This window comes from Phyllobates terribilis, unplaced genomic scaffold (assembly GCF_046119375.1).
Source record: "Phyllobates terribilis strain yellow unplaced genomic scaffold, ASM4611937v1 Scaffold_3__8_contigs__length_932513732, whole genome shotgun sequence".
In the NCBI taxonomy this organism is placed as follows: Eukaryota; Metazoa; Chordata; class Amphibia; order Anura; family Dendrobatidae; genus Phyllobates; species Phyllobates terribilis.
Window position 1 is genome coordinate 432,734,622 of NW_027362763.1, and position 27,384 is coordinate 432,762,005.

At 42.4% G+C, this 27,384-nt stretch overlaps 1 protein-coding gene across 2 annotated transcripts in view; it reads right to left on the reverse strand.

The window, feature by feature from the left end:
* RRAGD (Ras related GTP binding D) overlaps positions 1-27,384 on the reverse strand; it is an 87,607-nt gene that overhangs the window by 18,247 nt on the left and 41,976 nt on the right. For both annotated transcript variants that reach the window (XM_073675700.1, XM_073675699.1), the window contains exons 3-5: positions 21,829-22,028; positions 17,564-17,678; positions 15,736-15,878 (exon numbers count right to left, since the gene is read on the reverse strand). In XM_073675700.1, the coding sequence (XP_073531801.1) occupies positions 15,736-15,878; positions 17,564-17,678; positions 21,829-22,028 (458 nt within the window). The remainder of the gene's footprint in view (positions 1-15,735; positions 15,879-17,563; positions 17,679-21,828; positions 22,029-27,384) is intronic.

Below are 27,384 nucleotides of genomic sequence, written 5' to 3' on the forward strand. Positions count from 1 at the left end.
CTTGTTGTCACTGCAGAATACAGCCAGGTTCTTTCCATATTACAGCGCTAAAAATCCAGCTATTTAAAACTGTGGTTTGTCAGTCACACGGATCACATATAATTGCGCTGAAAATACTGACATTTCTGGCATCCATTAAAAATTTGTTTCAGTGTGTCAGTGAAGCAATTGACACCAGTTTGCTGTTCAAAATAGTTACCTACAGGCCAGGTATTTAAAACTGTGTTTTCTCAGTCACACAGATCACATATACGTTTTCAGAAAATACTGCCATTTCTGGCCTCCATAAAAAAAAAAATTTGAGTGTGTCAGCAAATTTTTTGACACCGGTTTGCTGTTCAAAATAGTTACCTACAGGCCAGGTATTTAAAACTGTGGTTTCTCCGTCACACGGATTACATATAACTTTGCTCCAAATTGAGCCATTTGTAGTGAGCTTATATTGTCCTCCATTTAAAATGGGCAAGGCGCGTGGCAAGGGACGGGGAACTGGACGTGGTGGTGATGGTGCATGCAGAGGCCAAGGCCGTGGGCAAGCTGAAATTGTGCCACAACAAACAACCACATCTTCTCGCCCGAGCTTCCTGTCCCAATTCCTAGGGGACAGCAGCACACCACTATTGAACCCAGAGCAGTGTCAAAAGGTTGTTGGTTGGATAGCGGATAATGCTTCCAGTCACTTTGCCACCACCACCACCCTTTCTTCCACACGGTCAAGTCTCAGTAGCCGTGAGTCTAGACTGCAAATTCCTCACCCTGATTCTCCTTCCTCCCACCATGCTGAGTGCCCGGAGACAACTGATCCCACACTTGGACACTCCGAAGAGCTGTTCACTTTTCCATTTATAAATTCGGGCCTCTTGCCCGGTCCACTTGAAGCAGGGCAATAGGAGATCGCATGTAGCAATGCCCAAATATTTGAGCAGTCACGGTCACACGAAGGCGATGGTGGTAAAGTGTCACAAAAGGTGGATGATGATGAGACACAATTGCCAGAAAGTCAGGAGGAGGACCAAGGTGCGGAAGTGGAAGACGAGGTAGTGGATGATATAGTAACTGACCCAACCTGGCAGGAGGACATGCAGAGCGAGGACAGCAGCACACAGGGGGAAGGAAGCAGAGCACCCCAACAGGCAGGAAGAAGCAGTGTGGTGGACGCAGACAGAAGGCAGGCAACTGTTCCCCGTAATACCAACACGAAGGAAGTTGCCAGTACAACTGTTAGGTCTTCCTGAGTCTGGTTGTTTTTTAAAGACTCTGCCGATAACCCCAAAAAGGCCATTTGCACCACCTGCCAGGCCTGCATCAGCAGGGGTGGCAAAACTAGCAGCCTGACCACCACCAGCATGATCAGGCACATAGCAGCAAAGCACCCGACTTTGGGGGCCGAACCCCAGGGTCCAGGAACAGTGTCTGCGGGTGGCACCACTGCTTCTTCCGCTGTTGTGCATGCAAGCCAATCCCCTGTCCATGGTGCATGCGAAGATGCCTCCTGCCCTGCACTTGTCGTTGCACACTATCAAGTAGCAGCATCAGGATGTACGTCCACGTCCTTGTCCCATCTTAGCGTTCAGTTGTACATACTTCAGTCCTTGGAATGCAAGCGCAAATACACAGCCAACGCCCCACAGGCCACACTATTAAATTCCCACATTTCACAACTGCTTACGCTCGAAATGTTGCCTTTTAGGCTCGTGGAGACGGAAGCATTCCGCAACCTGATGGCGGCGGCCATCCCTTGGTACTCGGTCCCCAGTCGCCACTATTTCTCCCTGTGTGCCGTCCCCGCATTACACAAGCACGTGTCCCAAAACATTAGCCGTGCTCTCTACAACGCAGTTACTGGGAAAGTCCACCTAACCACGGACACGTGGACAAGTGCTTGTGGGCAGGGACGGTACATCTCGCTGACGGCACACTGGGTTAACATGGTGGAAGCCAGGACCCAATCGGACCTTGGGACGGAACATGTCCTCCCGACGCCAAGGATCGCGGGCCCTAGGTCAATCAGGGTTGCCACTATAGTCTACAGCTCCTGCACCTCATCCTCCTCAGCCTCCTCCTCCTCTTCAGCCTCCATCTCCGAAATGACCACATCAGTCACAAGCTGGAAGCACTGCAGCACTGCCTTGGCCAAGTGGCAACAGGCTGTGCTGAAGCTAATATGCTTAGGTGACAAACCGCACAATGCTGAAGAGTTGTGGACAGCTCTGAAAGAGCAGGTAGATCTGTGGCTCACACCGCTGAACCTACAGCCAGGCATGGTCGTGTGTGACAATGGCCGGAATCTGATGACGGCTCTGAGGCAAGGCGAGCTCACACACGTACCATGCTTGGCCCATGTGCGTAACCTCGTGGTTCAGTGGTTTCTGAAATCCTACCCATTTTAGAAAGTCACCTACAACTTCCGCCGCCCTTGCATGTTTCAGCAGCGTTTGCAGCTTCTGGCTCACAGACTGGTATGTGATGTCCCCACGCATTGGAGCTCTACACTGCAGATATTGGGAAGGATTTGTGAGCAGAAGAGGGCAGTTGTTGAGTACCAGCATCAACAAGACCGTCGGTATTCAGTTCAGACTCCACACATAAGACCTCAGGAGTGGTCATGGATGTCAGACATACAGTACAGACCAAAAGTTTGGACACACCTTCTCATTTAACGATTTTTCTGTATTTTCATGACTATGAAAATTGTACATTCACACTGAAGGCATCAAAACTATGAATTAACACATGTGGAATTATATACTTAACAAAAAAGTGTGAAACAACTGAAAATATGTCTTACATTCTAGGTTCTTCAAAGTAGCCACCTTTTGCTTTGATGACTGCTTTGCACACTCTTGGCATTCTCTTGATGAGCTTCAAGAGGTAGTCACCGGAATTGGTCTTTCAACAATCTTGAATGAGTTCCCAGAGATGCTTAGCACTTGTTGGCCCTTTTGCCTTCACTCTGCGGTCCAGCTCACCCCAAACCATCTCGATTGGGTTCAGGTCTGGTGACTGTGGAGGCCAGGTCAACTGGCGTAGCACCCCATCACTCTCCTTCTTGGTCAAATAGTCCTTACACAGCCTGGAGGTGTGTTTGGGGTCATTGTCCTGTTGAAAAATAAATGATGGTCCAACTAAACGCAAACCGGATGGAATAGCATGCCGCTGCAAGATGCTGTGGTAGCCATGCTGGTTCAGTATGCCTTCAATTTTGAATAAATCCCCAACAGTGTCACCAGCAAAGCACCCCCACATCATCACACCTCCTCCTCCATGCTTCACGGTGGGAACCAGGCATGTAGAGTCCATCCGTTCACCTTTTCTACATCGCACAAAAACACGGTGGTTGGAACCAAAGATCTCAAATTTGGACTCATCAGACCAAAGCACAGATTTCCACTGGTCTAATGTCCATTCCTTGTGTTCTTTAGCCCAAACAAGTCTCTTCTGCTTGTTGCCTGTCCTTAGCAGTGGCTTCCTAGCAGCTATTTTACCATGAAGGCCTGCTGCACAAAGTCTCCTCTTAACAGTTGTTGAAGAGATGTGTCTGCTGCTAGAACTCTGTGTGGCATTGACCTGCTCTCTAATCTGAGCTGCTGTTAACCTGCGATTTCTGAGGCTGGTGACTCGGATAAACTTATCCTCAGAAGCAGAGGTGACTCTTGGTCTTCCTTTCCTGGGGCGGTCCTCATGTGAGCCAGTTTCTTTGTAGCGCTTGATGGTTTTTGCAACTGCACTTGGGGATACTTTCAAAGTTTTCCCAATTTTTCACACTGACTGACCTTCATTTCTTAAAGTAATGATCGCCACTCGTTTTTCTTTACTTAGCTGCTTTTTTCTTGCCATAATACAAATTCTAACAGTCTATTCAGTAGGACTATCAGCTGTGTATCCACCAGACTTCTGCACAACACAACTGATGGTCCCAACCCCATTTATAAGGCAAGAAATCCCACTTATTAAACCTGACAGGGCACACCTGTGAAGTGAAAACCATTTCCGGTGACTACCTCTTGAAGCTCATCAAGAGAATGCCAAGAGTGGCAAAGCAGTCATCAAAGCAAAAGGTGGCTACTTTGAAGAACCTAGAATATAAGACATATTTTCAGTTGTTTCACACTTTTTTGTTAAGTATATAATTCCACATGTGTTAATTCATAGTTGCCTTCAGTGTGAATGTACAATTTTCATAGTCATGAAAATACAGAAAAATCTTTAAATGAGGTGTGTCCAAACTTTTGGTCTGTACTGTATGTACCATCCTCCAAAACTTTGAGGACTCCACCAAGATGGTGAGCGGCGATGATGCCATAATTAGCATCACCATTCCGCTTCTCTGTCTTCTGAAATATTCTCTGCTCACAATCAAAGAGGATGCATTGCAGGCAGAGCACGATGAGATGGAGCAAGGAACCATACAGGATGATTACACACAGCCCAGCCTCATCTCATCCCAACGTGGATTGGGTGACAATGAGGAGGAGGAGGAAGAACAGGAGCTACTTTAATGCGCTATAGACGGTACTACCTGCACAACTGTCATACCGTCTGTTCAGCGTGGATGACCAGAGGACAGAGAGGAGGAGAAGGAAGAGAGCATGGTCAGTCATCCTCTTGGTGAGAACACGGAAGTCTTGCCTGTTAGCAGTCTGGCACGCATGGCTGAGTTTATGTAACGCTGCCTTTCCCATGACCCTCGCGTTCTCAAAATTTTGGGTGACAGTCATTACTGGTTGGTGACACTTCTAGACCCACACTACAAGGAGAACTTTATATCTCTTATTCTTGAGGCGGACAGGTCTACAAAAATGGGGCAGTACCAGAAGGCCCTTGTTGCGGAACTATTAAAAAAATTCCCATCTGACAACTCTGGCGGCAGTTCGTTGGACAACCAAGGAGTACAGGTGAGAGAGACACAACTTCAATCCAGCAGAGGCAGGGGAACACTGTCAAAGTTCTGGGAGAACTTTCTCAGCACCTCCCATCGCACAGGCCCTGAGGCGCGGGGTACTCTCACAAGGAGTGCAAAGTTTGGGAAGATGCTGAGGGAGTACCTTGCCGACCGTACCAACGTCCTCCATGATTCCTCTGTGCCTTGTAATTACTGGGTATCCAATCTGGATACGTGGAATGAACTGGATCTCTACACCTTAGAAGTCCTGGCCTGCCCTGCCGCCAGCGTTTTATCAGAGCGGGTTTTTAGTGCCGCTGGTGGAATTATAACTGATAAGTGCATCCGCCTGTCAACTGAAAATGCTGACAGGCTGACTCTTATAAAAATGAACAAGGGCTGGATTGGGCCAGACTTCTCAACACCACCGAATGATAGCAGCATAACATAAATTCAAATCCAGTGTCTTTTTTTGGGAGGTGTATTCCCATGCACCTCTTCACATCTACACATGGGTATACGCTTCCTGATTTTGGCTATTTGCTCTTGTCCTCCTCCTCATCCTCATCCTCCACCACCATATCATATCATATCACCACCTTACCATATATGGGTGACCGTGGTCCGTGATGCAACACCCACATAATTTTTTTAAAGGGTGTTTATGATGCCCGCAAAAAAAATTTGTTATACAGTATGTTCATGTATACCCCCCCCAGGGGTAAATGTTTTTCAGCCCATACACTTAGTGCATGCGCATTACAAGTATAGGAGACCCGCTCCTTTCTAATGGGAACATTTTTTATGAGGCCCTCCTCCACGTCTATTCCAAGGGGCATTGGAGTGCTTCCAATTTTTGGCAGCCCTTGCATTCACTGCATAGGCAAACACAATGGGAGACCCACTTCCTAATAATGGGAAAAAAATGTTCAGGAGGCCCTCCTCTACGTCTCTTCCAAGGGGCATTGGAGTGCTTCTAAATTTTTGGCAACCCTTGCATTCACTGCATAGGCAAACATAATGGGAGACCCACTTCCTAATAATGGGAACATTGTTTTCAGGAGGCCCTCCTCTAAGTCTCTTCAAAGGGGTATTGGGGTGCGTCCAAATTTTGGGCAGCCCTGCCACTCACTGCATACGCAATAACAGTATAGGAGACCCTCTCTTTAGTAATGGGAACAATAAAACATAGCCGGGCTGATGACTCTCTAAGAATAATGAGGGCCGACTGCTGGCCCTTTAAGAATAGTAAAGGCCGCCTGATGGCCCTATAAAAATAGGCTTTGTGACTTTCAGAGTCCCTCCTTCATGAATGAAACACGATGTGTCTGATGATGTGTCACACACCACATGGCCAGATAAGGTTGTAAAATGTTAAAATGACATTTCCTGGTGAATGCATTTGTCACGGTTGAAAGCAATGCAAAAGTGCAAAAACGCATCAAAAACGCTAAGTGTGAACATAGCCTAAGGTGTGGAGGAGTATTTTTGTTTTTGGTTATTTATTTTGTTTTATATTCAAGTCATTACCCTGGAAAGGATGTTTCTTAACATATTTCCCAGGAAAATCCATTTTGGTTTCGTTTTTGGATGCTATATTGTGAGTCCGTAAAAGTGGCGTAATACTCTGAGCCACGTTGTTGACAGAAGTGACCTGGGAGTCAGAAATGCTTCCAGGGCTCTTCCCCATACTGTTCTCATGTCATTTGGCACTGTTCCTATCGATTTGGGCAATTTTTAGGCCCTCTGCAGACCACCGGGGGAAGCTGCCTGAAACATGCTCGAGTTTCCCATAGACTTACATCGGGCTCGTTGCTCGGTTCGAGCACCCGAGTATTCCAATGTGCTCGACCCGAGCATCGAGCACCCGAGCATTTTAGTGCTCGCCCATCACTAATCAGTAGCTTTCTTTGCAGTTGGAAATTATTGTGAAAATCTGTAGTTGTATGCAGTTCCTACCACTAGAGGGATCAACAATATCTAGAAAATGAAACTAGGTGAAAGCAGTGTGAATTAGTGACATATTAATGGGAATATGTCATTAGGAACAACCTACCTAAGACATCTATATGGGCATGCAGGTCATAGAGAGTTTAATAAAATGATACCTTGACATCTGCGATCCAATGTCTTATTCCAAAGAAATCCACTTTTTTTCTTAATAGGTAAATTATTATTATTATTTATTATTATTATTTATTATTATAGTTCCATTTATTTCATGGCGCTTTACATGTATAAAGGGTGTGAAAGACTCACTGGTTTTATATGTGAGGGGAGGTATGTGTCACCCAGGATGCTCTCCTGTGTGAACTAAGACCTACTTTATTTCTGCCAGCATGTTATATGCTGGTGGGTTTACTCTGTTAAAGGGTGTGCGGTTTTATGGGAATGACCCAGCAGAGTATGCAGCAGGCCCAGCAGAGCATTCTGCAGCAGCACCAAGAGATGACCAAACTGTTGCTTCAGCAAATCCAGTTGCAGCAAAAGTCGCAGCACCAGCAGGAGGCGCAACAGCAGATACAGCTTCTGGCAGACGCCATCCAGAGCAGGGCACCCCCAGGGCCAACTGATGATTCTCAAGTCAGGAATGCAGTGAGGCGGGCCATGCAAAAGATGACCCCTGGGGATGATGTAGAAGCATTTCTGACTGTTTTTGAGAGGGTGGCTGATCGGGAGAGACTTCCACCAGGACAGTGGGCAGAAGTTCTGGCGCCATATTTATCGGGTGAACCCCAAAAGGCATATTTCGACTTGGCGCTGCAAGATGCTAAGGAGTATCCCAAGCTAAAGACAGAGATCTTAGCACGCCTGGGAGTAAATATGGCGGTGAGAGCCCAACAAGTTCATCACTGGGCGTACGCTAGCTACAAACCCCCTCGCTCGCAAATGTTTGACCAACTCATCTCATTCAGAAGTGGCTACAACCAGAGTCCTCCATTCCGGCCCAGATGGTTGAGCGGGTGGTGATTGACAGATTCATGCATTCCCTTCCCAATCCAGTACAGACCTGTGTTGCCCAGGGTGATCCCCAGAACGCAGATGACTTCATCGGCCTAGTAGGGAGGTACCAGGTAGTTGAGAGATCCCTCGGGAAACCGGATGCAGTCACTTCTCTGTACTGGGATACCCAAAAGGGGGCGGGTTCAGCACAGAAGGGGTCTAGAGCCACCACTGGGGGACGTCCCACTCCCACTGAAGGTGCTGTTAGGACTGTTAATAAAGATATAGTCTGTTGGCTGTGTCACAACCCAGGACACGTAGCCGCCAGGTGTCAAATATCTCCTAAGCCCATGGACTGCAGCCTAGCCAGATGGGTCTCTTATTATGCCTATCCTGCCTGTAGCGTGGACTGTCGACCCAGCGAGGGGCCGCAGGCGTGTGCAGTGTCCATTCATGGAGCAAAAGTGCTTGGGCTGTTGGACTCCGGGAGTCTGGTGACCTTGATCAGAGCTAACCTTCCCCACAAGTTGATCCCTTCCAAAACTGTGGGCGTTTGGTGCATCCATGGCGACGCCAAGGACTATCCCGTGGCCACAGTGACAGTCGGGACAGACTGTGGTGCCCAGTCCCATGAAGTCGGGGTAGTTAAGGACCTGATACACATATTGGGCCGTGATTTTTCTTTATTTTGGGACTTGTGGAGGCAGGGAACTGGACTAAGTAGCGCGGGGAAAAGCCTGGTCCTTGGAGAAGAACCCCCGATGAAGTCTCAGGTGGAGGAGTTCCCACTGTGCGTCCTTGTCGGGGACAAGGGGGAGACGGTGACCGAGGAGGCCAACCTCCCTGAGTTAGATATGTCCGGAGAGAACTTTGGGACTGCTCAAGTTCGAGACCTGACCATAAAGGGGGCTTTCAATCAGGTTACTGTATGTAATGGGGTTGCCCAAGAGCCGGGGGCCGACACCAGATTCCCCCACATTGCAGTGCAGGGGGAGTTGCTATATCGGGTGGCCAAACTAAGGGGCGGTGAGATAGTGGAACAGCTGTTAGTGCCGGGGCCATACAGACGGAGGGTACTAGATATGGCCCATTCACATGTTCTGGGGAGAAACCTAGGGGTCGAGAAAACTCAGGAGAGGATACTGAGAAGGTTTTATTGGCCAGGGTGTTACCGAGAAATTCAAAACTATTGTAGGTCTTGCCCCACCTGCCAAATAACCGCTCCCTTTTCCCACTTCTGTAGCCCCTTAGTCCCACTACCTGTGATAGAGGTTCCCTTTGAGAGGATTGCCATGGACCTCGTGGGCCCCTTAGTTAAATCAGCTTGGGGCCACCAATATATCCTGGTCGTCATGGACTATGCGACCCGGTACCCCGAAGCGGTTCCCCAAAGGAACTTGTCCAGTAAAAGTATAGCCCAAGAGCTGCTCCATATTTTTGCTCAAACAGGTCTGCCAAAAGAGATTCTGACAGACCAAGGAACCCCCTTCATGAGCAAGGTGATGAAGGAGCTTTGTAGAGTCCTTCAGATAAACCGAGGTCCGAATCTGAGTTATCATCCACAGACGGACGACCTAGTGGAACACTTCAAAAAGACCTTAAAGGCGATGCTCAGGAAGGTCGTTGAAAAGGATGGGCGAGACTGGGACTACCTGCTCCCATTTCTGCTTTTCTCAGTCAGAGAAGTTCCTCAAGCCTCCACTGGCTTCTCTCCGTTTGAGCTCATATATGGGCGGCATCCAAGAGGTCTCCTAGACGTCGCCAAGGAAACCTGGGAGTCCAAAGTCACGCCACACCGGAGTATCATCAAACATGTCGCCCAGTTACAGGAGAGAATGTCAAAGGTGATGCCCATCGTGAAGGAACATCTCCAGGTGCAGGAAGCCCAGGCGATGGCATATAACCGGTCGGCGAGACTAAGACAGTTCCAGCCCGGGGACCGTGTTTTGGTGCTAATCCCTACTGTCGAGAGCAAGTTCCTTGCCAAATGGTCCGTACGAGGTGGTGGAGAAACTCAGCGAGGTTAATTATATAGTCCACCAGCCTTGCCGAAGAAAGCCTCACCAAATACAGTACAGATCAAAAGTTTGGACACACCTTCTCATTTAACGATTTTTCTGTATTTTCATGACTTTGAAAATTATACATTCAAACTGAAGGCATCAAAACTATGAATTAACACATGTGAAATTATATACTTAACAAAAAAGTGTGAAACAACTGAAAAATGTCTTATATTCTAGGTTCTTCAAAGTAGCCACCTTTTGCTTTGATGACTGCTTTGCACACTCTTGACATTCTCTTGATGAGCTTCAAGAGGTAGTCACCGGAAATGGTCTTCCAACAATCTTGAAGGAGTTCCCAGAGATGCTTAGCACTTGTTGGCCCTTTTGACTTCACTCTGCGGTCCAGCTCACCCCAAACCATCTCGATTGGGTTCAGGTCTGGTGACTGTGGAGGTCAGGTCATCTGCCGTAGCACCCCATCACTCTCCTTCTTGGTCAAATAGTCCTTACACAGCCTGGAGGTGTGTTTGGGGTCATTGTCCTGTTGAAAAATAAATGATGGTCCAACTAAACGCAAACCGGATGGAATAGCATGCCGCTGCAAGATGCCGTGGTAGCCATGCTGGTTCAGTATGCCTTCAATTTTGAATAAATCCCCAACAGTGTCACCAGCAAAGCACCACCACACCATCACACCTCCTCCTCCATGCTTCACGGTGGGAACCAGGCATGTAGAGTCCATTCGTTCACCTTTTCTGCGTCGCACAAAGACACAGTGGTTGAAACCAAAGATCTCAAATTTGGACTCATCAGACCCAAGCACAGATTTCCACTGGTCTAATGTCCATTCCTTGTGTTTTTTAGCCTAAACAAGTCTCTTCTGCTTGTTGCCTGTCCTTAGCAGTGGTTTCCTAGCAGCTATTTTACCATGAAGGCCTGCTGCACAAAGTCTCCTATTGTTGTAGAGATGTGTCTGCTGCTAGAACTCTGTGTGGCATTGACCTGGTCTCTAATCTGAGCTGCTGTTAACCTGCAATTTCTGAGGCTGGTGACTCAGATAAACTTATCCTCAGAAGCAGAGGTGACTCTTGGTCTTCCTTTCCTGGGGCGGTCCTCATGTGAGCCAGTTTCTTTGTAGCGCTTGATGGTTTTTGCAACTGCACTTGGGGACACGTTCAAAGTTTGCCCAATTTTTCGGACTGACTGACCTTCATTTCTTAAAGTAATTATGGCCACTCGTTTTTCTTTACTTAGCTGCTTTTTTCTTGCCATAATACAAATTCTAACAGTCTATTCAGTAGGACTATCAGCTGTGTATCCACCAGACTTCTGCACAACACAACTGATGGTCCCAACCCCATTTATAAGGCAAGAAATCCCACTTGTTAAACCTGATAGGGCACACCTGTGAAGTGAAAAACATTTCCGGTGACTACCTCTTGAAGCTCATCAAGAGAATGCCAAGAGTGTGCAAAGCAGTCATCAAAGCAAAAGGTGGCTACTTTGAAGAACCTAGAATATAAGACATATTTTCAGTTGTTTCACACTTTTTTGTTAAGTATATAATTCCACATGTGTTAATTCATAGTTTTGATGCCTTCAGTGTGAATGTACAATTTTCTAGTCATGAAAATACAGAAAAATCTTTAAATGAGAAGGTGTGCCCAAACTTTTGGTCTGTACTGTATATATTTCCAGATATTCCCAGGGACACGATTCTTTGGATACACTTTTATAGTACAAAAATGAAAATCCAAAATTTCATCAGAGAAAATAAACACTTCCCTGAACCTTTCAATCAGCTGAGAATTTTTATGGATTTCTCTAAAGATACTATTGAAGCAAGGAAGACTTTCTCAGAAACCACAACACATCTGAGAGATAAAGGGATCTCCTACAAATGGGGCTTCCCCTTAAAACTCATAATTTTCTTTAAAGGGAAAACTATTTTATTCCATTATCCTGAGGAAGGACGGGATTTCATTACTACTATGAAAGCTGTCTCTCCCGCTAAGTATAATTCTCCACCTAAGGATAATCGTTGATAATTTTTATCTTAATCTTTTAAGCATCCTCTCTTCAAAAGAAGTAGCTTATTCCGGGACTCTTTCGCGAACTATCCCCACAAAAGAAGGTAAATCCATATGAGTGTGGGTTTCCTTCAGGAGGACTTCGGTTTATTTTACCGTTTATAATTGTCCATTTTTAATTTTGTTTTTACTATATTTTAATACCTATTTTTTGTATACTGTATTTTGAATTTTAGGTTGATTGCTGTGATTCACTTGGATATTGATATCATGATTGTTGAAGTTCCCAATAGAGTGTGATCTATACCTCTTTATGAGAATTTATTGATACGCAACAAATTTTGTCATCTTTTACTAAATATCTCATACTATGAGTTTTAATCTGGTGTCCTATAATGTAAGAGGACTTAATTGACCAAATAAAAGGTTTACTTTGTGGAGGTATGTAATCAATTTTAAAGCTGATATAGTCTGTTTTCAAGAAACGAAATTCATAGATTTTAACCATCCCAAATTTCAACATAAGTGTTTTCCACATATTTATGAGTCCCTTAATGTAAGGAAAAAAGCAGGCGTTGCAACATTAATAAAAAATACCATCCCTTTCAATTTTATTGAGGAACACAAAGGTACACAAGGGAGATATCACATTTTAATATGCCATTTAAATTCCCAACTTTGTACTATAGTAAATTTATATGCTCCTAATAGAGGTCACATAAAATTCCTCAACAAATTATTAAAGAAAATATTACTGGTTAAAAGAGGAGATTTAATCATACTTGGTGATTTTAATATAGTCCCAGACGCTGATTTAGACTCATCTTCAAAAAATCGCCATTTGTCTGCTACTCTTAATAATTGGATATACAGAAACGAGCTATTTGATGTCTTCAGATATATAAATTATTCTTCTAGGGAATATACTTATTTTTCTGAAATTCATCAGTCTGCATCTCAAATTGATTTAATAGTTACGGATGTATTTACTCTTTCTAAATTTAACAAAGTTACAATTAGTGCAAAGACAATTTCATATCATTCTCCAGTTATAGGAGAAATGTTTTTGGGAACACCAATTAAAAATGATTTGTTATGGAAATGTAACTCTTTTTTGTTACAACATCCCATTTATAAATTAGAGATAGAAACGGCCTTAAAAAACTATTTTCTAGACAATAGTTCCGATTCTATCAATCCTTTTGTTTGTTTGAATGCTCACAAGGCTTATATAAGAGGCATTTTAATGCAAATCTCATCTAGGAATAAAAAAGTCAGTAGATTAAAAATCGTGAAAATTCAGGCCCAAATTAAAGACAAGGAGCAATAACAACTTATTCTTCCTTATCCATCAGATACAATTCAACAAGACATTCTCAGATTGAGACAGGATCTTAAAACAGATTTTTTTTCTACTTATGATTATATGATTAAAAATACCAAATTTAAATGTTACTCAGCTCTTAACAAGCCTACGAGATTCATGATGAATCGTATCAAACAAAAAAGAGTGCATAATAAAATAGAATTATTTCAGATGACGGTACTCACCTTTCACACCCTAAGGATATAGCAGACGCATTTGTTAAGTTCTATCATAACCTTTACAATATTGATAGTCAGCCCTCTTTTGTTCAACCTGAAAAGAACACCATAGAATTGTTCCTTAACTCAATTAATCTCCCAAAAATTAAACCAGAGGATTTATCCTCTTTCAATGCTCCGTTTTTGCCTAGTAAAATTGGTGAGGTTAAACAGAATTTAAAATCTTTTAAATCTTCAGGACTGGATGGTTTCAGTAGTGAATACTACAAAAATTTCAATGAGATTTTGACCCCACATTTATCCCAATTGTTTAATTTGGCATCTCACCAAGACTTTTTCCCTCCAGAAATGCTGGAAGCAACCATAATATTAATCCCAAAACCTAATAGTGATCTTGATAAAGTTAAAAATTATAAGCCCATATCATTAATAAATTCTGATATAAAAATCTACTCAAAACTAATTGCTAATAGATTAAATAATGTTATCCCTTACCTAATCAACAAAGATCAAATTGGTTTTGTCAAAGGCAGGCAATCCACGGATGGTATAAGCAGGATTATTAACACCTTAAAACTTATTAACGCATCAAAAATACCTTCAATTCTTGTAACCCTGGATGCGGAGAAAGCCTTTGATAGGTTAAACTGGGAATTCTTAAGACAAATTATATTGAAATTCGGCTTTGATAATCAATTATTATCCCATATTAAAACTTTATATACAAATCCTAGTGCAAAGATTTATATTAATAATAATTTGTCTAGTTCTTTTCAAATCGCAAATGGCACTAGGCAAGGTTGCCCCTTTACCCCCTTCTTTTCATTTTGGCCATAGAACCATTAGCACAACAAATTAGAGAAAATAATCAAATAATTGGAATTTCTACCCCTTCCCGTCATTTTAAGGTAAGTTTATTTGCCGATGATCTTCTTTTGTCTCTTTCAGATCCATTAAATTCTATAATAGAATTAATTAATATACTTATTTTCAGAAATCTCTTATTTTAAGATAGAGATAAGTCTAAAATACTCTATCTTAATATTAAAAAAGAATTAGTTGATGAGATAGAAAATATCTCTTCTTTCTGTAAGGCGGATAAAGATTTTATCTGGGTATTATAGTTACTAAAAATATTAATAACATAATTGCTTGCAATTGTGAGCAATTAAATAAAGTAATAATAAAAGATTGAAATACATTCCGTAACAATGCTCTCTCATGGATAGGGAAAAACGTAATAATTAAAACTATTATTCTTCCTAAGATATTATATGTTTTTAGATCGCTTCCTCTTTTAATTTCTACAACCCAACTAACTTACCTTCAATTATTATTAAATTCTTTCATTTGGAACAATAAAAAGGCTAGAGTTGCCACAAATATTTTAAATAAACAGAAAACACATGGTGGATTATGTCTTCCAAATATTTCTGCTTATTATATGGCAAATCTTATAAAGCAAAGTTTGTATTGGTTTCTACATTCAGAGGCTCCGGCCTGGTTAGATTTGGAGGTTGCTTTAAATAATAACACACACCCTAGAGAGTTACTTTTTAGACACATTTTTGCTAAAAAAAAAAACTGTTTCTCATCCCATTTTTCAAGCATTAATTTATGCATGGAAAAAACTCTCAAAACCTAAAAAAGGATCAAATAAATTTACCTATCTAAAAACCCTCTCATTACCTCTTATTGCTTCTATATACAATTCCTATATTCCTGATTCCTGGTCGGTTCAAGGAATAAAAATACTAAGGGACATCTTTGATGGGACAGATTTCCTAGAGTTTTAAAAGAAAAAATTAATTTAAACACTTCAGATTTTTTACATTATTTAATAATAAAAGATTTTTCTTGCAAAGTTATTAAAAATAATTCCCCTTGCTCCGAGGCCTCCTCAAATTTATACTTTGCTGAAATGCTTGCCCAATTTATTTTTTAATACGGCTGTCTGAACCCAGGAAACAGTAAAGTAAAGTTAGGGCTAGATAATATCATCTGCCATAAATTGGCATCAGCTTGTCACTCATGACCTGGCACTGAATTTCACACATACAGAGGTTGCTGCCCAACTCATTCTGGATATATTGGTGCCAGCTGCAGCGGCTCATAGATGTAGTATCTCAGATGTATAAAGCGAAGCAATATTCCGCCTGACCTGCCATAACTGCCCGTTAAACACTTGGTATACAAGTACCCCTCCCCCATTGTCTCCTTTCTTTGAGGTTTCTTTAATGGCCACTTTGAATTGCTACTAACAAATACAATAAAGCAAGGCATCACACATAAGTCATGAATGAAATACGTCAGCGAGGTTCCGACATACCCATAGATACTCGAGATATCGATGACCACGTCAATCATGTCACAGCACAGTTCGTATGTCTGCATATCCACGGGAGCACTGTCTGTTGCTATGTAGATTTTGCTAACTACATCAAACAGGAATGCCTTCTCTATCCCAGAATTCTGTAACAAAGAAATACAAGTAGGAGTAATCCAAAGAATATCGGCATCTCATACAATACAGCGATTGTATGGAAGTACAAGTGTAAATGCCAGTCTACCATGTACTACCAACCACAGGAGATGATTATATGCTACTGTGGAATTGGGATGGCTACTATAGATAACTCTGTATTACTAACATACTGCAAAAATGACTGTATTTTCCTGCGTATCTGTAGAAAAGTGTCCTCTTATAAATACAGTATAATATTCATAGGTTTTCTAATATACAAATCTAAAGAGTGTAAGCATTCATTTAAAGGAGAGTTAATGATTAGTTCTGCAGTTATGGATGCCACTCAAAATGCCAACCCTAGCAGTACCCATCTCATCCCTCCTTAGCCACCGTGAAACAGGTAGGGCTACTTTAAATGTAAGTAGGTAGTCCTTACATTTGAAATGGCAGCCATACAGCATCTCCAGCCGGATGTCCGCTCTGACAGAATACTGAATGGCTGCAGCGCTCTCCTAACAAAACAATGACCCTTGGAAGACACCATCAAGATCACTGGACTGATGATGTTCAGGGAGGTATGCGTTTGTTTTTTTATCTTTTATATAGGGCACTTTAGCAGTTAAAAAATGGTTGTCCAGTAGAGAAGAACACCTTTAAGGCTATGTGCCCACGATGCAGAAATGCTCCAGATTTTTCCTGAGCGTTTCTGCATCTCCTTGGCAGAAAAAACGCATGCGGATTGTACATGCGTTTTTCCTGCCAGGGACAAGCGGATGTGAAGTGTTCTTCACTTGCATTTCCGCATACGGGTTGACAAGCGCTTTCCAAGCAATTTTAGCATCATTTGGAAAGTGCTTGACAACTTGGTCACACTATATAAATCCATGTAAACGGCATGGATTAATATAGTGTGACCGTAAAGAATGGTCAAAAATAAATCTATACTTACCTTCTGATGGCCCCAGGAGTCTTTATTCGATCCGTTCTGGCTTGCCGGCAGCTCGCGGTACACTGAAGGACCTGGCAACGTCAGCGTCGCGTGACCCGTCACATGACTAAATGACGTTAGCGCCGGTCCTTCAGTCCACCGTGATCTGCCGGCAAGCGAAGACAAGCACACCGGGGGCCATCAGAAGGTAAATATAATATTTATTTTTTATTTTATTATTTTTTTTACAGGTTCTATGGTACCCGGGGTCTGGAGGAGAGTCTCCTCTCCTCCAGACCCGGGTGCCATCCACACATTTAAACGCATGGAATGCGCATGTACAGATGCAGTGATGCGTAATCACCTCAACGGTGATATAGAACTCACTTTAATAATGACATTTTAACAAAAACACAGTATTTTTTGACTATGCATGCTATGTATTCCATAGAAAAATATTAAGATTTGAGAGTCCTCAGTGGTAAATACCTTTTAATGGCTATCTGAAAAGATGGTAACAAATTGTAAGGTTTTGAGACTACTAAGGTCTCTTCATCAGGCATAGAATAATTATTCATAGGACTATTCTATGCCTGATGAAGAGACCCTAGTAGTCTTGAAGCCTTGCAATTTTTTACCATCTTTTCAGTTAGCCATTAAAAGGTATCAACCACTGAGAACGCTCAAATCTTAATATTTTTCTATTTACTGACTAACATAATACAAATCTATATATTTTGCATTTATTATATAGTTACTTACAGATATAAATATGTTCAGCAAGTTCTCCAATGTTGGAAGTTGTGGAATAAGTTTTTGCACAACTTTACTGAAAGCCTCAAAGATCGAATGGTCATATATACTGGTAAGATAAAAGCTGAAATAAGAGACAAAACTAATAAATGTACTTATGAATTTTTGTAAGAAATGGGTATAGTTAGTCATATATGTGTTGAGTACCACATACAGTGCCTACAAGTAGCATTCAACCCCCTGCAGATTTAGCTGGTTGACACATGCGGAATTAACTTGGCATTGTGACATTTGTACTGTAGATCAGCCTGGAAGTGGGAAATGCACAGCAGCAAATTTTTTTTTTTTTTTTTTTTTTAAAAACGTTAAAAGTTAATTCAGAGTGTCATTTATTATTCAACCCCTCAAATCACAAGAATTCTGTTTGGTCCCCCTAAAGTATTAAGAAGTAGTTCAGGCACCAAGAATAATGAGCTTCACATGTGTGGATTAAAGATCTCTTTTGCCAGCCTTTTCTGACTATTTAAGACCCTCCCCAAACTTGTGAACAGCACTCAGACATGGTCAACATGGGAAAGACAAAGGAGCATTCCAAGGCCATCAGAGACAAGATCGTGGAGGGTCACAAGGCTGGCAAGGGGTACAAAACCCTTTCCAAGGAGTTGGGCCTACCTGTCTCCACTGTTGGGAGCATCATCCGTAAGTGGAAGGCTTATGGAACTACTGTTAGCCTTCCACGGCCTGGACAGCCTTTGAAAGTGTCCTCCCGTGCCGAGGCCAGGCTTGTCCGAAGAGTCAAGGCTAACCCAAGGACAACAAGGAAGGAGTTCCGGGAAGATCTCATGGCAGTGGGGACATTGGTTTCAGTCAATACCATAAGTAACGTACTCCACCGCAATGGTCTCCGTTCCAGACGAGCCTGTATGGTACCTTTACTTTCAAAGCGTCATGTCAAGGCTCGTCTACAGTTTGCTCATGATCACTTGGAGGACTCTGAGACAGACTGGTTCAAGGTTCTATGGTCTGATGAGACCAAGATCGAGATCTTTGGTGCCAACCACACACGTGACGTTTGGAGACTGGATGGCACTGCATACGATCCCAAGAATACCATCCCTAGTCAAGCATGGTGGTGGCAGCATCATGCTGTGGGGCTGTTTTTCAGCCAAGGGGCCTGGCCATCTGGTCCGCATCCATGGGAAGATGGATAGCACGGCCTACCTGGAGATTTTGGCCAAGAACCTCCGCTCCTCCATCAAGGATCTTAAGATGGGTCGTAATTTCATCTTCCAACAAGACAACGACCCAAAGCACACAGCCAAGAAAACCAAGGCCTGGTTCAAGAGGATAAAAGTCAAGGTGTTGGAGTGGCCTAGTCAGTCTCCTGACCTTAACCCAATTGAAAACTTGTGGAAGGAGCTCAAGAATAAAGTCCACATGAGACACCCAAAGAACCTAGATAACTTGGAGAAGATCTGCATGGAGGAGTGGGCCAAGATAACTCCACAGACCTGTGCCGGCCTGATCAGGTCTTATAAAAGACGATTATTAGCTGTAATTGCAAACAAGGGTTATTCCACAAAGTATTAAACATAGGGGTTGTATAATAATTGACCCACACTTTTATGTTTAAAATTTAATAAAATTCAACTGAGCAACATAACTTTTTGGTTTGTAAGATTTATGCTTCTGTTCATAAAACCTACTCTCGTTTGCAGTTTGAAGGCTGTAACTTATTTGCATCTTATCAAACCAGCTAAATCTGCAGGGGGTTGAATACTACTTGTAGGCACTGTACGCCCTCTGAGTCGTAAGCTCAAATTCCTGCACCTGTACTTGCACACTGACACTGGGGGAGCCCAGCGGTGCTCTCATTGTGGGTGGTGGCATGTTCTTATCTCCACTTCCTGCGAGTTTGTGGCTGCCACTCACCTGGGAGTGAAGCAAGTGAGCAGTTTCAGAGAGGAGCTGGAGATCAGTGCGTGCCCACACACTGCACTCACACTGAATGCGTGCTCACCGTAACCCTATGAGCTGCCGGGCTCCCCCAATGTCAGTGTGCTGGAACAGGCATTTGAGTTTATGGAGCACTCGCTATAAGAAATTCAGCCTGTCAGTCAAGATCAGGAACAATGATGGTTATGGAAACCAGACGGCATAGTGGTGCACCCAGCCATTGGCCATGCCAAGGGTGCACTGAAGCGTCCTCATTTACATATATTACATAGTAAAAGTTTAAATTTGTACTACTGGTATGATTTTTTAGGAAGTAAAGGGCTATAAATATTTACGTAGCAAAATTTTCATTTTTAGGGGTGCAACCTTCCAGAAAACCATCCATGGTATTTATGATATTTAAAGACTATACATATATAGTTTGTTGGTCTGCAGAGCAATGGTAGACAAACTATGCAAATTTATTAAATGCTCAAACAATGAGACATGAGCCCCTGCCACCTTCCCCCCTGCCCTGTGAATAATGAGAAAGACCTTTACAAAACCACAGCTAAGAGAGAATCTACAGGATGTCAGTTTAGGGGACCCCGGTCCCAGCTGGAGAAATACAGATCTTCTCCATTGACCATTGCTGAACCCTCAGAGACAACTTGAAGAATCCAGGTTGGGACAATCAGATCACCTGGCCACAGACCTCACTGCTCTCGGTTAGTTTCCTAAGCTTGCCATTACCTTCTCTCTTTGGGTGCCCGCCAAAAGCGGGGTGCCACTGGTGGGGGTAGTCGGCCCTGGAAGCCCCGACATTGCAGCTGCTCTATTCCCGGCGGGCCAGCGGAAGGGTGAGGACTGTGTAGTGCTGCACCATCTTGGGTACTTGATGGGACTGTTCGATATGTTATTGTTTGCTGGTGGTTCAATAAATTATTGCCACACTGTTTTACCCTCACCTTGTGTTGTCTGAGTAGTATTACGCCCACGGGAGACCCCCATTTCTCCACAAATGTCCTTACAGCTAAAGACATTAATACTAATAGATAGTACTATTTCATTCCAGAAAGGAATCATTTTTTTACAATTTTATAGTCTTCCTGTATGTAGGAAGTTGGGCGTTGTATGTAGGGGCAGCAAAGGGGCTCAGTGGATAGCATTAGATTTTTGTAGCACTGGGGTCCTGGGTACAAATCCCAGCCAGGACAATATCTGCCAGGAGTTTGTATGTTCTCCCCGTGTTTGTGTGGGTTTCCTCCGGGTTCTCCGGTTTCCTCCCACACTCCAAAAACATACTGATAGGGAATATATAGTGGGAGCCCCAATGGGGACAGTGATGATAATGTCTGTAAATTGTCTGAATTGTAAAGTGCTGCAGAATATGTTGGCGCTATATAAATAAAAAGATTATTATTTTTAAATAAATAAAAATAACAAAGTAAGGTGTACTAACCAGCTGCCGCTTCAATGGTCACATGATGCCGAAATGACGTCACTGCTGCAGCCATGTCAACAAAAATCACAGGCAGCAGTAGAAAGCTAGCATTGGAGCAGCAGCAGGTAAGTGCATCTTTTTACATACATTTCACTGGGAATAAAAAAAATAAAGACAAATTACCCCTTTAATATACACTGAAATATATGCAGGTGAACCTGCAGTTTATGCTCATGATAGTTGATGATAATGTTACACCTATAGTAGTACTTTTGATCCAGGGTTCTTGTACTGATCGCCTTTCTCGGGGTCAAGAAGGAATTTTCCCCCGTGATGCAAATTGGCTGAATGTATCCTGGGGTTTTTGCCTTCTTCTGGATCAACAGATTTAGGTATAGGGATTTTAGTAATATCATAACAGTAATACAAAAATAAAACTAATTAAAAAATTATAAACTGGTTTATTTGTAATTGTAATAGTGCAGTAATGATAAAAATAAAAATGGTAATTCATTCGTGAGGCCTAGTTCCAGTTAGTGTAGTGTTGGTATAGAGAGTACAGTTGAGGGAGAAAGGTTGAACTTGATGGACCTAGGTCATTATTTAACCTACGTTACTATGATAGCACAGCGTAATAAAAGTGGATCGCCTTTTAATGCACTGTATGTTTGCATACAATTGAGACCAATTTTACATTGCAGTTATAATAGTACTGCTGAAAACCCTGGCCCATCCACAGGTTTGGTACTGTCCTGAAATAACAATATCAAAGGTCCTTGTGATGCTGTCTGCTTGGGTGAGCAGAGCCACTGCTGGCTTATAATTTGCATTTGTAATATAGATGCAGAAATACACCCATAATACTCCTTTTGTGAATATGGCCTGTTTGTCTCACCTGAGATGTATTTTCTCAAGTCCGGCATCACTGAGATCATCATTTGCCCTCTGATGTATATCCCTTTGAGTTTCTATTTTGTGATCATCTGACAGGCCGTCTACTTTGTGGATAAAAACCTCAAAGTTAATATCAGGATTTACTTTGTACGCGCTGGTCACAGTTAGATGTAATCTAGCGAGAGCTTCCATGTAATCATCCTGGAAAAAAGATAAAAAACGTGCTTAGAAAATACAGCACTATCTTCTATGATGCTGATTTCAGAATAATAGATGGAGACATTTAGATTTAGATCCACCTATGAATATATCACATATCTTTTGTGACTGCAGACTTGTGGATCCTCACAATGCACACAGTCGGGAATTTTTGGGAGAGGGTGGTTATGTAGTCATAAGTCTGTAATTTGAATACTTCTGGCGACATTCCGACTAGATGTGTCCAGCCTCGCTCAATTCACTATAGAGCGTGATCACGCATGTCTAGTTGGCACATGACATGTATGCAAATCACATACAGTGGGGAAAAAAATTATTTAGTCAGCCACCAATTGTGCAAGTACTCCCACTTAAAAAGATGAGAGAGGTCAGTAATTGACATCATAGCTAGACCTCAACTATGAGAGACAAAGTGAGAAAACAAATCCTGAAAATTACATTTTCTGATTTGGAAAGAAATTTTTTTTTAAGTTTTGGTGGAAAATAAGTATTTGGTCACCTACAAACAAGCAAGATTTCTGGCTCTCACAGACCTGTAACTTCTTCTTTAAGAGGCTCCTCTGTCCTCCACTCATTACCTGTAGTACTGGCACCTGTTTGAACTTGTTATCAGTATAAAAGTCACCTGTCCGCAACCTCAAACAGTCACACTCCAAACTCCACTGTGGTGAAGACCAAAGAACTGTCGAAGGCCTCTCTCATCTTTTTAAGTGGGAGAATTTGCACAATTGGTGGCTGACTAAATACTTTTTTTCCCCACTGTACTTGCGGTCACGCACCCTCCCGGCATGGAGAATCCTGACAGCGTGCATTGTGCTAAAAACTGACACACTGACCAAACACTGATAAAACTTGTATCCAATAAACTAAGGAAACTCACACCATTTTTAGCATACAAAGAAAAATCATGGACATGTGATTGATAACTTACACAGACAGATAATTTGGCACAATCGTTCTGATTATTGGTTCGTGTAAATCGGTCATTACTATTGAAACTGTAATGAGTTGTAGGATAGGATCGGCTACAATTTTTTTAGTTCTTGACTCCTTTGCACTGTTTTTAATATCCCTACTATTTTGCTGTTGTTCAGCAACATGTATAAGTTCTTCACATGGCTGGTGGTGCAGATGTTTCTGACTTAGATTCGACAGCATACTGCTCCAAGCTGTTTCTGCTCTCTCTGTTCTTTCCCTTCATTCCATCAGTGTTAGGGTATGTTCGCACAATACTTATTTGCATATTGCAAATAGGAAACATATTGTAATGGCCCTTTTACATGAGTCGATAATCAATGGATCGGTTTGCACGAACAGTTATTCCCGATTATCTGCTGGTCTAAATGTTCCACACTGTATTTTCTAAGATGAATGCAAAGATTGAATATGTAAGATATAAACTGCATTACTGCTATATAAAATATACTTAGAAAATTGGTAAATGTGTGTGTTCCTACCAGCTGCGACAAGGCATACCTTTCTGTCATCACCTTATCATGGCCGGTGGTTATACACAAATTGGCCAATTTGTGCTCAACTTTCATTTTAGAAGTGTATTCTATATACAGTTAGGTCCATATATATTTGGACAGAGACAACATTTGTCTATGAATTTTAAACAAAACAATTCAGATGCAGTTGAAGTTCAGACTTTCAGCTTTCATTTGAGGGTATCCACATTAAAATTGGATGAAGGGTTTAGGAGTTTCAGCTCCTTAACATGTGCCACCCTGTTTTTAAAGGGACCAAAAGTAATTGGACAGATTAAATAATTGTAAATAAAATGTTCATTTCTAGTACTTGGTTGAAAACCCTTTGTTGGCAATGACTGCCTGAAGTCTTGAACTCATGGACATCACCAGACGCTGTGTTTCCTCCTTTCTGATGCTCTGCCAGGCCTTCACTGCGGTGGTTTTCAGTCGCTGTTTGTTTGTGGGCCTTTCTGTCTGAAGTTTAGTCTTTAACAAGTGAAATGCATGCTCAATTGGGTTGAGATCAGGTGACTGACTTGGCCATTCAAGAATATTCCACTTCTTTGCTTTAATAAACTCCTGGGTTGCTTTGGCTTTATGTTTTGGGTCATTGTCCATCTGTAGTATGAAACTACGACCAATCAGTTTGGCTGCATTTGGCTGGATCTGAGCACACAGTATGGCTCTGAATACATCTGAATTAATTTGTCTGTTTCTGTCCTGTGTCACATCATCAATAAACACTAGTGACCCAGTGCCACTGGCAGCCATGCATGCCCAAGCCATCCCACTGCCTCCGCCGTGTTTTACCGATGATGCGGTATGCTTTGGATCATGAGCTGTACCACGCCTTCGCCATACTTTTCTCTTTCCATCATTCTGGTAGAGGTTGATCTTGGTTTCATCTGTCCAAAGAATGTTCTTCCAGAACTGTGCTGGCTTTTTTAGATGTTTTTTAGCAATGTCCAGTCTAGCCTTTTTATTCTTGATGCTTATGAGTGGCTTGCACCGTGCAGTGAACTCTCTGTATTTACTTTCATGCAGTCTTCTCTTTATGGTAGATTTGGATATTGATACGCCTACCTCCTGGAGAGTGTTGTTCACTTGATTGGCTGTTGTGAAGGGGTTTCTCTTCACCACGGAGATTATTCTGCGATCATCCACCACTGTTGTCTTCCGTGGGCACCCAGGTCTTTTTGCATTGATGAGTTCACCAGTGCTTTCTTTCTTTCTCAGGATGTACCAAACTGTAGATTTTGCCGCTCCTAATGTTGTAGCAATTTCTCGGATGGGTTTTTTCTGTTTTTGCAGCTTAAGGATGGCTTGTTTCACCTGCATGGAGAGCTCCTTTGACCACATGTTTACTTCACACCAAAACCTTCCAAATGCAAGCACCACACCTCAAATCAACTCCAGGCATTTTATCTGCTTAATTGAGAAAGAGATAACGAAGGGATTGCCCACACCTGTCCATGAAATAGCATTGGAGTCAATTGTCCAATTACTTTTGGCCCCTTTAAAAACAGGGTGGCACATGTTAAGAAGCTGAAACTCCTAAACCCTTCATCCAATTTTAATGTGGATACCCTCAAATGAAAGCTGAAAGTCTGAACTTCAACTGCATCTGAATTGCTTTGTTTAAAATTCATTGTGGTAATGTCTAGAACCAAAATTAGAAAAATGTTGTCTCTGTCCAAATATATATGGACCTAACTGTAGCAGTAATAGCAGATTAAATTTCACATATTCAATCTTTGTATACATCTTAGTGCATATAAAGTGCTGCTGTATTCTTGTAAACGTGCTATCAGTCACCCTACAAATTAGCAAAATGCTTGTTCGTAGGCTGATTAGATTTTTAAGCATGAAAATCATCATTATAGGCACTTTGCCTTGTGTTAAGCAGTGATATCCTGCAATAATATGTACTGCATATGAGAACAGAATGATCATATTATCGATCATTTTGTTCTGGTCATTGTTTATTGGTAAGTGCCACACAGGTGCACACGGACACGGATATCCCCGGTACTGGCTTTTCCAGTACTGGAAATATCCGGACGTGTGAAAGAGCCCTTAGACTATGTGCTCCTGTGTTGTGGGCGGTGTTAGCTTTCTGAGCTCTGTTACATCTAAAAACTTTGATTGTATCACAACTGCTGCACCCAGTAAACTTACTGATACACTGACAAGCAAAAAACAATGTTTTGAGCTTTGGACTTTCTGTCTCCATATCTCACCATCCACTAATGCTTTGAAAGTGAGACTTCAATCATTTTATAGACAATCATCTGGGATATCTCATAAATAATTTTGACTTGCAACTATTTAGCATATGATTAGTTATGCAGATTCTTGTCATGTCACTGCATTGTTACTGATTTGCTCCTAAAAATCTCAATTTGAATTTCTATTATTTTGTTAGTATTTTATTAATCCACCTTTGGTTTTCAAGACTGCCTGAATCCTTGTGGGCATGCTCTTGATCAGATAATTGGCTGTGAGGGCCAATAAAGCACCTCTTCTTCATTGTCATATTGCTCCAAATCACCCCTTTCCACTCTTCTACTGTCCACTTTTCGTACTTTTTTGAAAACTTGACCAAATGCTTTTTATGACAATATTGAAGCCAAGGCTTCTTCAACTTTTCTTGGGCCACCATTCCTGACTGTGTAACATGCGTCACACGATGCTGGCATGGACTTCTGTGATCTCACTATTACGAAGCATACGAGCCATCTGCACTGCCGTATTTGTCGCACCAGAACTGATAGACCTTATGATGAGCGGACTTGTTGACTCCGATATTTTGCCCGGACGTCCACCTCTTGGCTTTGGAATGGATGGACAGACTTTATTTAGTATTCTTCCAACTGTCATGGCACTCACTTGATGCAGTTTGTCAATTTTCTTGGCTGAGAGACCACTATTGATGAGCTGGATGATGCTGTTTCTCTTTTCTTGGAAAATCAACTTCATGGCTGCTCCTCGATTCGAACAAGTGACCTTTCACATGGGAATCAGCCTAATAACACACTGAGCTATTAGGGAATGTGAGAACTGGTTGTATTTTGTAAATTGTTGCAAGTCAGATTTATGTATGAGATAGCCAAGATAAGCGGAATCCGGCACTCTAAAAGATTAATTTTTATTGAAATCAAGGAATAGTGTATAAAAGTGTTGAAGTTTCGGTCTAATCGACCTTCCACAGATATACACTAGAGACAAACTATTTCATAAATGCATGGAAATTTGACTCTGGCCGCTTAAATTTCAAATAGCCATTGCACCACTGCACCAGGCATTTAACCTTGGGTTCATAAGTACGGGGGCTGCTATTTGAAATTTAACAAACAGTTGGAGTCTGATTTCCATGCATTTACGAAATTGTTTGTAAGTGAGCTGGCAGGCTCTGGCTGTTCTGTGATAATTGAGATAGAGCCTGTGACAGAAATGATAACGCAGGATGGTGTTGCCACCTTGTGGCCAGAGGTTGCACCTGCGCAGGATGTGATGACAGAGGAAAACACTGAGTCTCTTGTGTCCCTCCCTGGAGAGTCACGTGAGCAAAGTGAAAAAAAGCACGCGGAGAGTCGGAGGTGGTCTGTAAAAAAGAACCAGGACGGTGTGCAGGTCCTCGTGTGTGCCGTAGAGGATACTCTCAACATGGTTTCTGTTATCTGACACCTTATCCTCAGAGTTTTCCCCAGCTTCCGCACTGCTGAAGGATTCAGCTGTTACACTCCCCGCTACTGAAGTGTGAACCACATAAGGGAATCCACAAGAGCTACTACCCGGACCAGAGAGACTGTAAGCGGGACCTCTGGCGAGAGGCTGAAGTATTCCTTCCTTTCAGTGAAGTCTGC